At 39.0% G+C, this 14,322-nt stretch overlaps 2 protein-coding genes across 2 annotated transcripts in view; one reads left to right on the top strand and one right to left on the bottom strand.

Annotated features, from left to right (window-relative positions):
• Positions 1 to 12,677, top strand: part of LOC127371863 (fibronectin type III domain-containing protein 11-like) — a 145,904-nt gene extending 133,227 nt beyond the window's left edge. Inside the window, exon 3 of the transcript XR_007886465.1 lies at positions 12,017 to 12,677. The gene's annotated coding sequence lies outside the window, so the exon portion shown is untranslated. The remainder of the gene's footprint in view (positions 1 to 12,016) is intronic.
• Positions 4,178 to 8,660, bottom strand: LOC127371839 (acidic mammalian chitinase-like). The gene is made up of 11 exons (XM_051415004.1): positions 8,575 to 8,660; positions 8,412 to 8,438; positions 8,075 to 8,279; positions 7,872 to 7,928; positions 7,574 to 7,739; positions 6,889 to 7,013; positions 6,658 to 6,781; positions 5,341 to 5,523; positions 5,144 to 5,260; positions 4,893 to 5,025; positions 4,178 to 4,724 (listed from the first exon to the last, which is right to left on the bottom strand). The coding sequence occupies exons 1-11, from the start codon at positions 8,597 to 8,599 to the stop codon at positions 4,375 to 4,377; spliced, it is 1,512 nt and encodes a 503-aa protein (XP_051270964.1). The 5' UTR covers positions 8,600 to 8,660; the 3' UTR covers positions 4,178 to 4,374.
• Positions 12,678 to 14,322: the final 1,645 nt, after the last annotated feature.

Below are 14,322 nucleotides of genomic sequence, written 5' to 3'. Positions count from 1 at the left end.
GTCAGTGGACATATCACACATTATCATATCATTAATCAGCCAAAGGACCATAGAATACAGTGGGTCATAGTCCTGATATTTTGCCTTTGTTTGGATATGCATCTCATTGTTACTGTTGTCATGGTCACTTTTTACTGAACTGAAACAAGTTTATTGTTTATTTAGCTAATAAAACCAATACATCACTACATGGTTGTCATTATTTTTTGAATAAGTGATTAATCATACAATTAAACATGAAACTGATTTAAAGGTCCAGTTTGCAAGATTTAGGAGGCTCTATTGGCAGAAATAAAATAAAATATTCATAGATATATTTTAATTAGTGTATAATTGTTGTGTTTTCGTTACCTTAGAATGAGCTGATTTTATGTTTAGAGGGAGCGGGTCTTCTTCTATAGGCCAGTCTACCACGTTGGACCGCCATGTTCCTAGAGTAACCCAGAACAGACAAACCAAATAGATAGAACCTTTAGCATTTTTTGTGAGTTTTGCAGCCATCTCCTACATGCTTCTCCTACACGCTTGGAAGGTGAGGGGTATTCTAACATTCGTTTGTTCTGTTTTATCAATTTTAAATGAAAAAGAAATGTGTAAAAATTAGCAACTTTTTAATATTTTTGCTATTTTGCCATCATTGATAGTGATGCACTCAGGAAACATTGGAAGAGAGAGAGAAAAGGCATCCATAATGGTTCTTGACAGCAATCAAACTAGGGATTTTGTGTTTACATGAAATGCATTTTCTATGTCACCAGGAATGTTAATTGTATTGAACAAAGGCTGTGCAAATAAAGTAATACGTTAATAGATTGTCACCTAAATTAATCAATAACAAAATAAGAACTTTGTATAAATGTATATTTTATTTATTATTATATTTAATAACGTCATTTCAAAGTTTTATTTCACTAAAAAATTAAAAAATGTACAGCCAGTGTAAAGTTCACGTATTTATAGTCTTATAGCAGGAGGTAGTGATAAACTGCAACTGAACAAGAGAGATTAAGTAAAACTGAAGAAAATATTCACAATATGACACCTAATATGTTTTGACTGACTTCATAATAATCCAAACAGATGTACATAAACGGAGATGCATTATGAAATAAATAGGTAAATAAATTGATAAGGATTAACAGCCTTGATTACGTTATCTCTATCCTGTGTGAACACGCCGCCTGTGACCATTGACCATCAAGATGTTCCACTGCTGGCAGCCTGTTTTTCTGCTCCACAATAATCCTCAACTAACTTGGGAGATATGAGTGGAGTGGGCTGGGGCATTTTGGGACAACACAGGGTGGTTTGATTTAGTCACAAATGACCCTAGTCTACAAGGTTATGAAATTAAATTGTTATTATAATGTTATGACAACCTGCCAAATAAAGTTACAAGAACCAATAGTGATAAACTGCCCCTGACCACGCTTTGTCTGACCTTGAGTTAAACCCAGCACTCAAAGTCCAGGACCATGTTTTCTATGAGAGGATTCCCATATTGTATATTAAACGTCACACTATTCCACTAATAAACAGGGGGTGGTAACATGCCAAGATATACTGTGCTGCATGTGCCAACAGAAACAGCAAAGAAGAATACATACACACAATGCATTTTTAGTGAGGAACAGTGAATGTATACATTACTTTTGTATGTGTGTACAAGAACACTCTTTCAGGTATGAAATGTGTAAAACCAACAGCTAATGAAGTGGCTACTTTTCGGATTAACCTGCACATGTGAGATTCATTACAATAGGAAATACTAAAAATATAAAAGCAAACTAATCCTCACTTTAAGATATTGTGATTACCGTCATTGCAGTCAGCTTCTCCCAGTAAGGATTCCTTTAGTGTTCATCATTCAGGAGGTTTCTACCAGGAGTCCAGTTATCCACAGAGGTCTCCTCCTCTCCAAAACAAATTGATTAAAATTGGTAAAAATAATTGAATAAAGCAGTTCCACCCTAAAAATCACAGATTTCTCTGAGTTTGAACATTGTTAGAAATCGTTGGGATAATGTAAGTACACAACTCAAATACATATGTAATATTACATAATATATATAATATAGTTCTAGCATTTTTAGGCCTTTTAATTTGGTGTCACAGACTGAAACTGTCGCTGTGTTTAAGGGTAGTGCACCCTGGAACCTTTATTAATTATCCCAGGTACCCCCAGGGACGTTGAGAGGTGTACCCTGCCCTGTTGACATGTGCTGTTACCTGAGTGATTCTACCTGTGTATGAGTGCTGTTGCAGACGTTAAGTAAAGTCTGTTAACCGTTCAAAGTGTGCATGCATTATTAACCATCTAAGGTTATAACAGTAAGCTTACAGATTATATCTTCAACATATAAAGTGATTGGTTAAGTTTGAGCCCAGCTCATCTATTGAGTGTTTCAATAAACGATATGGGAGGAAGCAAAAGCCAAGTGACACAAAAGGACTCTGATCATAATAATAATAATAATAATAATAATAATAATATTCTATATCATAATTATTCAACTTTTGGACACAGCATATAAACAGGGATACTATAACAATATCACTGTGTAATTTTCTAAATTTTAAATGGTCTTCTGAACCAGAGAACTATCTCACGCCAACAAATTGACTATCTCTTCCTATCAGATGCAGAAACTCAGCACACAAGAAGGCAGAGTGCAGCTGCATCACCCTGAAGTGCAATATTGCCATGCAGCTGCAACAACACCAGCTGTTGTATAAAATTGCATTTACCAATTTGAGGGTATGTGTTTGCTACCCTCTGACTGTGCAGGTGTTGTAAGCAATTATTGTATGCATCTCCATCTGTCCATTCACCTACAGTAACCACTGCCTGCAGTTTCCAAATCCTCCCAACCTTACCTAACAAAAAAGTTACAATGAACTGACCAAAGCCTTTGATGGAGGAGCTTGACTAATTGCAATGCCCGGAAACAAAATGGGTTTTCTGTATGGGTATGTGTTCATGCTGTGCTTATTTCCATAGAAAACTATCGTAGCAGCCTTTGTATGGTGAATATTAATGTTAAATCAAATTAATACTGCCTTTGCATTACCTTTAAAAGAAGCTTAAAACTTAATGGATTATTGGTTGAAAACAATTAATAAAGTGGCAAAGTTGTGTTTGGAAGCAAAAATCTTTACACAGCCATAATAGCAATGATCTGAAGGTGTTTTTGTTGCTCCCAATTTCTAGTTCCAAGTTGGGTAGAAAGTCCCGAAGGGCATGTATGATATGGTGAAGGGGAATGCAGAATATGATGATCACATGATCACATTCTGGCAGGCAAGTGATATCCTGCCTCTATCTCTTTGGCACAAACATCATGCGGTGTCACACAGATAATGAGGTGTTGGTGCAACCCTATCACTTGCCAGAATATAAATACAAAGGTCTTCAGGCAGAAATAAAAGCATTGCTAGAAACAAACACAAACAATTCCCACCGTGACTGATACAAAAGGGCCATGCTATATCCTTAGTCTACAATTCTGCACAGACTATTTCATGGTGAATGTATTTTCCAGTTTTGGAGCCTATCTAATCTATGCCACGTCAAACAGTGATAGTATTAGCCTGCTTTAATGTGGTGTGGAAATAATCTGAAGAACAACTCGAAAATTAGCCGAAAATCTTGCCAGGGTACACAATTTGCTGTCGTCATATTATACAGAAACATGGTGGCATGTTGTTACCAGAAAAAACAGCTGATTGGAGCCAAAAAGTGTGGGTTTGTGCGATATTGATTACACAAACCAAGAGAAAGCACACAACTACTACACACGCTCCTGCAAAAGCATATACATACAATTAGAGGGCCTTCACCCAAACGGGGCGTGATTCTGTGGTGGACCATCTCAGTTGCATCCTCAGTTGGCTTGTAAAGACACTACAAAATGGAGATCATCCCACTTGGTAGACTCTATGCCTATTTAGGTCTTCAACACTTTTCATCACATCATGCAATCACCAGATGATGTGGAGTCAACTTTGCCACAGTGGTTGCATTTCCAAACCTGGACAGGGTGTCCTGGGTCTCCAGTTTGAACCCCCACAAATTGCATTTAGAATATCAATCATCTATTTTTCTTAAGCAACATATAGAAATGTGTTTGGTGAGGTAAGAATACAATTTTGCTTTTAATTATTTGTCAAACAAATGTTCGATTTGTCATAACTTTTATTGTGATTGAACATACATATTTAGATGTTTTACTTTTCACTTCTAATTTACAAGCTTTCTCTAATGTTACAGCTTTTTATAGTCAAAAAGCATAAAACAGGTATTTTCCAAGAGGCATTAGCTTGCAAAGTCTGTACTGAGATGTCAGCCAGTGACAGTCCCCGACTTGTTAACACTTAGGGCCACACGCAGCACTTGCAGCTGTCGTTGAAGACAGTGCCAGCTCCACACACCCTCGGGTAGGTTCGTCCGCCTGCACATACATAGAAGCTGGTGTTGTCATCTGGGTTGGCGTAGATGCCGTCGACCTTGTCTTTGCAGAAGCCCCGTCCTGGGACAGGGATAGTGGTCTTGGTGGACGGAGCATTGGTGGTGCCACTGGGTTTGGTGGTTGTGAAGGCTGGTGCAGTAGTGGTAGCAGCAGGTTTGGTGGTTGTGAAGGCTGGTGCAGTAGTGGTAGCAACAGGTTTGGTGGTTGCGGTAGTTGCTGGTACTGCAGTTGAGGTCGATGGGACTGGGGGCACACCTGTAAAAGGTGGAAACAGAAAGAAAACACTAAAACAAAAGCACTAGCACCATACTGCTTCACAAAAACCTGCCAAGAACTTAACGTTGCACCTACTAGCTTCATTAATTGTGTTTTGACAAGCTGGGAATATATTGGCTCATAAAAATGATTAGAAGCAAGACTTACCGCCATTGATGAGTTTGCGCAGATGGGACAGCAGAGGATGGCTTCCTTCTCCACAGAACTCTCCTTTGAAGTCATCCAGATCCAAGGCCCACACAAAGGCACCACCATACTTCATGTCATTCATGTACTGGACCTGTGTATTGAAGGAAAAGATGAGTCAACCACAAAGTAAAGAAGATTAAATCCTACCTCTTGAATTTCTACAGACCATCCCTCAATCTGTAATCCTTGTGTATCAGTGTTCCACTTACCTTGATCTCATAGCTCTCCCTGGTGTCAAATCCCACCCACTCACTGTTTTTGGTGGCATAGGGAACTTTCTGGTCATCAATCCACTGAATGGTGGTGCCCTTCAGGAAGGTGCAGATCTGAAAGACCAGATTATAGAAATGTCATTGGATTGTTCTGTTGTCCATTTAGTATGCATTTCATTTTGTTCAGACTTTACTTCATAGTAAGACCAGAAGCCAGCTTCACGTGTGTAGGGACCAGCCGATGCAGCTCCGCTAGCTGGGGCTCCAGCACCAGTGTTTGATGACGTCAGGCGGAAGGTACGACCATAAGCAGCAAAACCCATGTTCAGCTTCTCCACTGGGGTGCCCTTGTCTCTCCAGTACTTCATGGCAAAGTCCTGAAATAGAAATGGAAAGATAAAGTATATAGACACAATGCCTAGATTTCTTTATGCACACAGTAGGAACTGATAGTGCTTGTTGGGAATCAAAAAAGTAGTTTGGAGATTTGGTATTGCACTTCCATGAAGTTAGGAGACTTGTGAGAGTTGAAGCATACTGAGATATCTTGACTATTAGTCCCTTTTATATACATCAAGCCCCCCAAAAAGCTGGAACCTACATTTCCCATAATGCAACCACTTGTATTGCTACATTTCACTGCCTGCTAAAAGCAGACATATTTTGAACTGAATCAGTAGCATGCATAAAGAAAAACAGTTTTTCCACCAAATTAGCTCTGGTTCTTGAACCGGTTCCTTTCAAGACTCTTGGAACCATGGTTCTATCTAGTAAACCAGACTGGGTTTCCACCAGTTTTATGCAGAACCATCATAATTAAGGATGTATCATCAACAGAGGATGTTGGACAATGCACAACAACCTGTAGTATATGACATATACACTTTGGTTCCCAAGAAAAAAACAGCCATATATCCATTAGGGAACCAACTTTTCAGGTTCTGAACCAATTTATTTTTTTGTTGAAATGCTCCAAATGGTTCGAAATTAGCTGCCTGTTGGTGGAAATGGCCTATCATAGTATTTTTCCACCAAATTAGCTCTGGTTCTTGAACCGGTTCCATTCAAAACTCTTGGAAACTTGGTTCTATCTTGTGACCCAGCCAGCATTTCCACTAATTTTAAGTGGAACCATCAGAATTAAGGATGCATCATTGACAGAGTGTTACACAATGCAAAACGACCGGTAGAATATGACACGCTTTGGTTCCCAAGTAAAACCTGCTATAGTTTGTTCCAGCTGGGAACTTTTCAGGTTTTGAACCAATTTATTTTTGGTCGAAATACTCCAAATGTTTAATGTGGTCTGAACAGATGCTAATACAGGCGATCTGTAAAATGACTTTACTATGGCATCATCTGGGTTATTTTTGACAAAGCTTCTCTAAAGTCACAGAAGACTAAATTGTAGTTGTAGCTGAGTAGTATTTCCCATAAGTAGTAAATTGACCTGTAAATGATAATTTCATCCATCAGTGTTTAATGCTCTATAGCACCACTACATCTCTTACAGTGTTGAAGTAGATGAGGTCACCGCTGTCGTGTGAGCCACGGTACAGTGGGCTGTTATGTCCAGTGAATCGCTCCCAAGCTCCGTGGAAGTCATAGGTCATCACATTGATGAAGTCCAGGTGCCTGAAAATGCATTTAGAATACTGAGTAAAACAAGTTACTGAGCCAACCTTTCATCAAAAACAAAGTCTGATTTAAAATACTAGTATTTCCTAAAAAATCTTCAGTACTTGGCAATCTCAGCAATCTCATATCCAGCATCAATGGTTCCCTTTCCAGCAGACACTGCAGCAGTCAGCATGAGCTGAGGCCTTCCGGTGGCCTTGGCCTCAGCTGCGTATGCTTCAACAAGTTCCTGAAAATGAAGAACATTGATAAATATTCTAAAACATAATACAATATATACCGATCAGCACATTATTATGACCACCTGGGCACCCTGGTGGTCATAATAATGTTATGCAGCCCCATACAAAACAAACTGCCACAGTAGCTTGTCTGCTGGATCAGACCACACGGGCCAGCCTTCACTCCCCACTTGCATCAATGAGCCTTTCTCCGGTTCACTGCTTTTCCTTCCATGGACCACTTTTGATACCCCACAAGAGCTGCAGTTTTGGAGATGCTCTGATCCAGTTGTCTAGCCATCACAATTTGGCCCTTGTCTTTAATAAATATTCTAAAACATAATACAATATATATTGTCAAAGTCGCTCAAATCCTCACGCTGCCCATTTTTCCTGCTTCTAACATCAACTTTGAAGACAAAATGTTCACTTGCTGCCTGATATACCACCCACTGACAGAAGCCATGATAACCAGATAATCAGTGTTATTCACTTCACCTGTCAGTGCTCACATGGTTATGGCTAATCAGTGTACCTGTTCCCTATGGATTAAGAGTTCATGGCCCACCTTACAGAGCAGACTGAATCTCTTCTTGTCCTGTGGTGGACTTCCACGAGATCCAGGGTACTCCCAGTCCAGATCCAGACCATCAAAGCCATGAGTCCTCAGGAATTTGATAGAAGACTGGATGAATGTCTGACGGTTGGCTGAAGAGGACACCACGATGGAGAACCTTTTGGAAAAGTTTGACATATGTCATGCTTCTACCTTTGTTTAAATTTTTGCCATATCATCCTTTTCTTTCTTTCTGTAAACTAAACTTTCATTCCATATTTGCACAGTTTTCTAACTGAAAAGTACTTACTGAGCAGAGCCAAAGTTCCATCCACCAACAGCCAGTAAGGTCTTCAGACTGGGGTTCCTAAGGTTAAAACAGATGGTTAATTTGATAAGCATAGTGCAGAACACAGACAGTTTGTGCAACTGGGATTTTCAAACTTCACATATCAATTATGGTCATATACACACAGATATAGTATTTCATACCATTGAAGGACAAGTTCTTACTTGCTCTTCAGGCCATTGAAGGTCTTGTACAAGGTCTCGTCATTCCATTCATAGGTAACCAGCTCATTTTTGTTGTTGATGATGGAGAAAGCATAAATCAGATGGGTGCAGAGGAAGGGATCCACATTTTGGGGCATGTATTTCCCAGTCCCAGGTCTGTACTGGGACCAGTTGGTGAAGTAGCACGCCATCTTGGAGGCAGTTGCTGAAGGTCAGTGGAAGCAAATCTGTGGTCAGTATTCTTTGTAATATCTATTATTGTCAGACACTATGCACACTTCAAAGAGTGGTTGTATGACCATGCCAAATTTCTAAAGGTTTTTTAAGTGTAACTCACCCAGCTGGCACATCAGCAGGCACCAGCCTAAAGAGAGGTCAAAATTACAGATGAAAGCTTTACATTGCAGAAACGTATGGCACAATGAATACACAGGGCCTAATGTATCAAGTTATCAAGACATCTCGGTGATGTAAAGCACTGAGGCCTGATGACTGCTTACCTGCTAGAATAGTGAACTTGGTCATCCTGATTTCAAAGTTCACACCAACTTCAACTTCTTTTCTTCTACAATGAATGAACAAATTTGGAATGGAAAAAACAAAAACAAAAATGATATAAAATGATATTCATTGGAATTATTATTATTATAAGGTATAACTTGACTATAACTACTATTAAACAGTTTTAAAGGTGGGGTCAGTCATTGTGGAAAAATATAGTTGATTGTTGAATCTCATTCCTAGATTGTCTAAAACTAACGCCAAAGCTTTGAATGAGTCTCAATTATCAATTACATTTCTCAAGAACGACTAACTCCACCTTTGACCTGGTGCTTCAACAATATCTTTTGAACGATCTTAGTTTCTCTGGCATCTTTAGAGCTTTTTTTTCTTTATCAATCAAAGTTAAACCATACAGATTTCATTCATTCATTTCACAACTTATAATAGTAGTAATAACATAAATTAAACTTGTACAATGGTCCCAGCCCAGCCAGTATAACCATGTTTGGACGAGGTGAATGTTTAACTTTCACATCTCCCTAAACTGCAGTATTTTTCCAAACTTACAAGAAACAATGTATATACATTTGTCTTTTTGGATTTCAACAACAAATCACACTAATTTGGAGCTAAATCTGGACAGACTACACTGACGTAGCTCCTGGAAACACAGGAGAGGAAAAGAAGCGAACCTGCTAAATTTCCAGTGCAAGCTTACCTTGGGATCTTAGAAAGAACCAATGTGTATGAGTTGTATGAGCTCCTTATATACATACCACCTCTGTGGAGGGTATCAGTCCTCATCACGTATCATGAAAGGAAATATGTATGTATGTTTGCTAGATTGCAGGTACATAGAGGGATAAGATAAGTTACATCAGACCTGAGCTGACAGATGATGATAAGCTATTGTATATGGTATAGAGACAACATATATCTGTAAGAGATATGGGATTCAGTTTATGCCATGATATGACTTTGACTCAGCTGATCCCTGCAGGAGACAATATGCAACCATTCAAACAATTTAAAAGTGAGATTTTACTGGAAAGGCAAAAACAGAAAATAAATATATGTATTTCTAATGTGTTATTGTGAACAAAGCTACGTTTCTGTGTTTTCGTAATATGTTATCAGGTGTCTTTGGTTGTTACCATGGAAACACAGCTCAACGGTGTCCTTGTACTGAACAAGAACAATGTGGCCTCACATTAACTTGTTTCAGCTGATCCAAGGTTCTGCACACAAAGAGCTGATGCAGTTGTTTATGTGTATTGCAAGACTGCAACTGAACCATATGGTCCATATATCAGTGAGACCTGTATAAAACTACAGATTCATCTGGCCGTTTACATACAGAAACCTTGAACACTGAGTCCGATGCGTATTTATAATACTTCCAATTGTCAGATAGGCCCAGCTAAATTAGCATCTTTGGGAAAATTATGAAAATGCACATTTATAATTTAAAGAGATGATATACAGTACCAGCGGTTTGCCTTTAGCCTGCTTCTGTTGCTATAGCACAGGTTGCTAGATCAATTACAAACAAGATGCAAAGTATTAATTAGTGAGCTTTAGAGGTGTGATTTATTTCACATTGGACAACGCCTGAGTAGCTGTTTACTCTAACTTCCTGTCTTTAAATTACGCTCAGCTGACCACCTTATGCCTCTATCTTTGTAAATTACTCACAGATATTAGATTGAGATTGATCCTCTCATCTCTCTTTATTAAAAGAAAGTGAATAAGCGCGTTTCCCACTACCAGCTCTTCTTGTAATGGAAACTGCACAGTCCAAGGACATGTAGATAATTTGAACAATGATATCTGGCTCTCCTTAAATGTTCAGCCCACATAAATCCATTGTACATAAATATGCTGAAGTGTGAGGTTTGGAACATCTAAATTACTTTATCTCTCTTTGGTAGTCATAAGCTGAAGAACATTAAACTTAACCATTAAGAATCCTTGTTATTAGTAAATACTGCTGTGATAACACATTGGTGTACAAATAAATCATTAATGCTTGTATTGATAATAGAGTTATATAACTCACATTTGCGTATGGTGTGTGTGACAGTGTAGTCTATTCGATGTGGTTTTGTGTTTTTTCAGAACAGTTTCACAGTGAACCGCCACCAAAGTCCCTGAAGTCAGTTCATTTACGAGAGGAGAAAAGATCTTGTCTTATCAGTGCTGCTGCAGAAGCAGTTCTTGCCTCATAAGGGCTTATCTAAACTACAGCTGGCTCAAATGGCACAAGTGCTCCCTGTTCATGTTTTCATTTAAAGCTGATGGTCCTGACTAATGATGATTTTTATTATATGCATATTTTTATTGTTGTTAAATGCATGTCAGCATTAGTACAGTATATGACGTCTGTACAGTATCATAATTGCAGCTATTTTATCAGATGGATCTCAAGATACCATGTTTTTTATCTTATGAAACTTGAGGGGAATACTGAACTGAAAACCGCCTATCCAGATTTGAGACACACAAAATTTGTCAATGTAAATATAAAATATATTTTAACACATGGGGGGAAAACGGCATCCAAGACATGCTGAACAGTTCCAGAACTCTAATGTGGGTTTCTTCAGTGGGTGTACAGACACCCCCAGGTGTACTTGAAAGAACTGCAAGAGGTATGTGAACCCTAAACCTAACCCTTTTTTATTAGGTTAATTTAAAAAGTCATGCATAATTCCTAAAATAATTATACTATATGTTAAAAAAAAAAGCAAAGTAAAAGGTAAAAGCAAGTTCTATAAACTCTCTCAATGTTCTTATTTTCAATGCAAGCATTTTCAATGCTATCGCAAAGAATGACAAAGACCCTGAGTGAAGCACTAGGCCATGTTTCTCACTAAATTGTAACTAACCAAAAACATGCCGTACAAAAACTTTGCCATGAATTTAGCGATGGATTGGAAAATCAAGCATTTAAGGGTTTTTTAAATAAATCTGACACTGTGCAGCACTGTTTTGTACCCTTTTAATATAATTTTCTAACAAAGATGTTGGTCAAATGTTTCAAAGGAGGTACAATAATGGGGCATCACTGGTTTGAGAGGCAGCTTTTATATTAATGATCAATAAAGCATTTCAATAAATCACTAGTGTCTCTGCTATATGACCTGACTCATGCACTGACAGCAGAGTAGTAAAACAGCAGATAAAAACAGAGTCATACTAATCAGTAACCCAATTCAATTCAATTCAATTCAATTCAATTCAATTTTATTTGTATAGCGCCAATTCATAACAGAAGTTATCTCAGGACACTTTTCAAATAGAGCAGGTCTAGACTGAACTCTTTAACATTAATTACAGAGACCCAACAGTACCACCATGAGCAAGACCTTGGCGACAAGGGCAAGGAAAAACTGCCTGTTAAAAGGCAGAAACCTAGGACAGATCCTCCGGCTCTAGGTGGGTGGTCGTCTGTCTCGACCAGTTGGGGTGAGAGAGAGAGAGAGAGAGAGAGAGAGAGAGAGAGAGAGAGAGAGAGAGAGAGAGAGGCAGAGAGAGAGAGAGCGAGAGGGAGAGGCAGAGAGAGCGAGAGACAGACAGACAGACAGGTGCACAGCAACAACAGTATTGGCAATGGCAGTCAAGCAGGACCATGGCAGGAGGCTCCACCAGGATCCATGAGAACCTGCGAGACGAGAAAGCACAAGAACTCTGGGGAAGAAGTGGAGTTAGTAACATGCATTAATGGGACATGAATGAGTGCATAAAGAGAGAGGAAGGGAGGAGCTCAGTGCACCATGGGAAATCCCCCGATAGTCTAGGCCTATAGCAGCATAACTAAGGGATGGTTCAGGACTCACCTGATCCAGCCCTAACTATAAGCTTTATCAAAGAGGAATGTCTTAAGCCTACTCTTGAATGTGGAGAGGGTGTCTGCCTCCCGAACCAAAACTGGAAGCTGGTTCCACAGGAGAGGAGCTTGGTAACTGAAGGCTCTGGCTCCTGTTCTACTTTTAGAGACTATAGGAACCACAAGTAGCCCTGCATTCAGAGAACATAGTGTTCTAGAGGGGTAATAGGGTACTATGAGCTCTTTAAGATATGAAGGGGCCTGACCATGAAGAGCTTGAACAATCACATCATGTGCAGGGTGGTCATTTTGTGCAACAGAGTCAAAACTATATTATTTATTATAGACATAAGTGTCTTTGTTGAACCAACACATTACAAAAAGTTAGGGTTTTCTGGCATTTCTGGATTGTTCCTGGTACAGTGCAGATGTAAGGCCTCAGTCATCATTGAACATGATTGCATCGTAAATCTAGTCAGTCACTGACCTTGTCTTTAATCTGTTTCTTAAGGCCTTCTGTCCAGTATTGGGACTTTGTGGCCTAAAAATTGATAAAACAGCACTTTGAAAGGCTTGGACAGCATTATTATTTAAATTATTAAGGTTACTAGGCTGGGAGCCAGCGCAGTAAGTTGCAATACTAATTTGTAACTGGTTAATAGTGTGATGGAACATGAAGCATTTTCTTCCAAGAACAAAGTTCTCTATCTCTATTCTCTATAAACACTATCATTGCCTGGCTGGATGATGCATTTCCTTTGGAAAATTCAGCAGTGGGGTTGGATATGGGGTGATAAGACAAGTCTCATCCATGACCACTGTGAGTACAAAATTCCAAATCACGTGGAATAAAACGCTCAAGGTTAATTTTTATTAATTCATAAAAGCATATCAAAGAACAATCTTTAACACCGGGTTAATTAATTGTTGTCTCTTTTCCCCTGGATATACAACTGAGGTCGTAACACAGGCTATGGTGTGTGACGGCTGCATCTGGCGCATATGTCGTGTTTACTCCGACTGTGTGGCTGCTGCCAGCCCTATCTTTCTATACTTAATTTGCCTTTGATAAATCTCATACAATAAAACCCTTTTAACATATGAATAGATTCTGTTGCCAGAGAGCTTTTATTTTTTTATTTGAAATTTGTTTTTGTTTTTTTCCATGTCTGTGACATAGTCTATAGATAGACATTGAAACTGTAGTACAAGGTGGATATGTTGCTGGTATAATGTCAATATGACTATAAATATGGGCGGCTGTCGCTCAGAGGAAGAGCGGGTCGTCCCCTAATCAGAAGGTTGTTGGTTTAATCCCCAGCTCCTGGTGCCACATGTCGAAGTATCCTTGAGCAAGATACTTAACCCCGAATTGCTCCTGATGTTGTGCATCGATGTGTGAATGTGTATGAATGAGTTAGTTTCTGTTTGATGGACTTTGCCATCACTGAGTGAATGTGTGTGAAAGGGTGAATGTGGCATGTATTGTCAAAGTGCTTTGAGTGGTTGTAAGACTAGAAAGGCACTACAAGTACAGGTCCATTTACCATAAACAGACCCCTTTCACTGTATTTCTGCTGGGAACTGCGTACGGTTCACGGAAAAAATAGGCGAGACCTCGACTTTCTAGTGAAACGCTGCTGCAGCCTTAGGTGAGACGTACGGTTCATCCCAGTGTAAAAAGCAATACATTTTCCTTTGTTCCAAGAGCAATAAATGCACTTAATTTGTACTGAACCTTGACTACATTGCTCAGCAGCGCTTTATCGTGGCTACATTTCCAGTGGTGTCATGCTTTTAGCAAACAGATGCTGTTTGCTGCAACTGTTGTGATTAATGTCTCATGTCCCTTGTATGTTTTTGTGTTACTATAAATCTAATTTCCCATAGAGAGACAATAAAGATTAGAACTGAA

The sequence above is a fragment of the Dicentrarchus labrax genome, unplaced genomic scaffold (genome assembly GCF_905237075.1).
Source record: "Dicentrarchus labrax unplaced genomic scaffold, dlabrax2021, whole genome shotgun sequence".
NCBI lineage: Eukaryota > Metazoa > Chordata > Actinopteri > Moronidae > Dicentrarchus > Dicentrarchus labrax.
Note: the sequence above shows the minus strand (reverse complement) of the source record. Positions and strands in the feature narration are given on the sequence as shown.

What these genes read in the sequence shown, in the direction of transcription:
- LOC127371839 (XM_051415004.1), bottom strand. Translation starts at nt 8,599, where the DNA reads ATGACCAAGTTCACTATTCTAGCAG. An exon ending in TTCAATGGCCTGAAGAGCAA is followed by an intron (nt 7,929 to 8,074) that starts GTAAGAACTTGT and finishes TTTTAACCTTAG; the next exon opens with GAACCCCAGTCTGAAGACCT. An exon ending in ACCTCATCTACTTCAACACT is followed by an intron (nt 5,524 to 6,657) that starts GTAAGAGATGTA and finishes TTTCTATTTCAG; the next exon opens with GACTTTGCCATGAAGTACTG.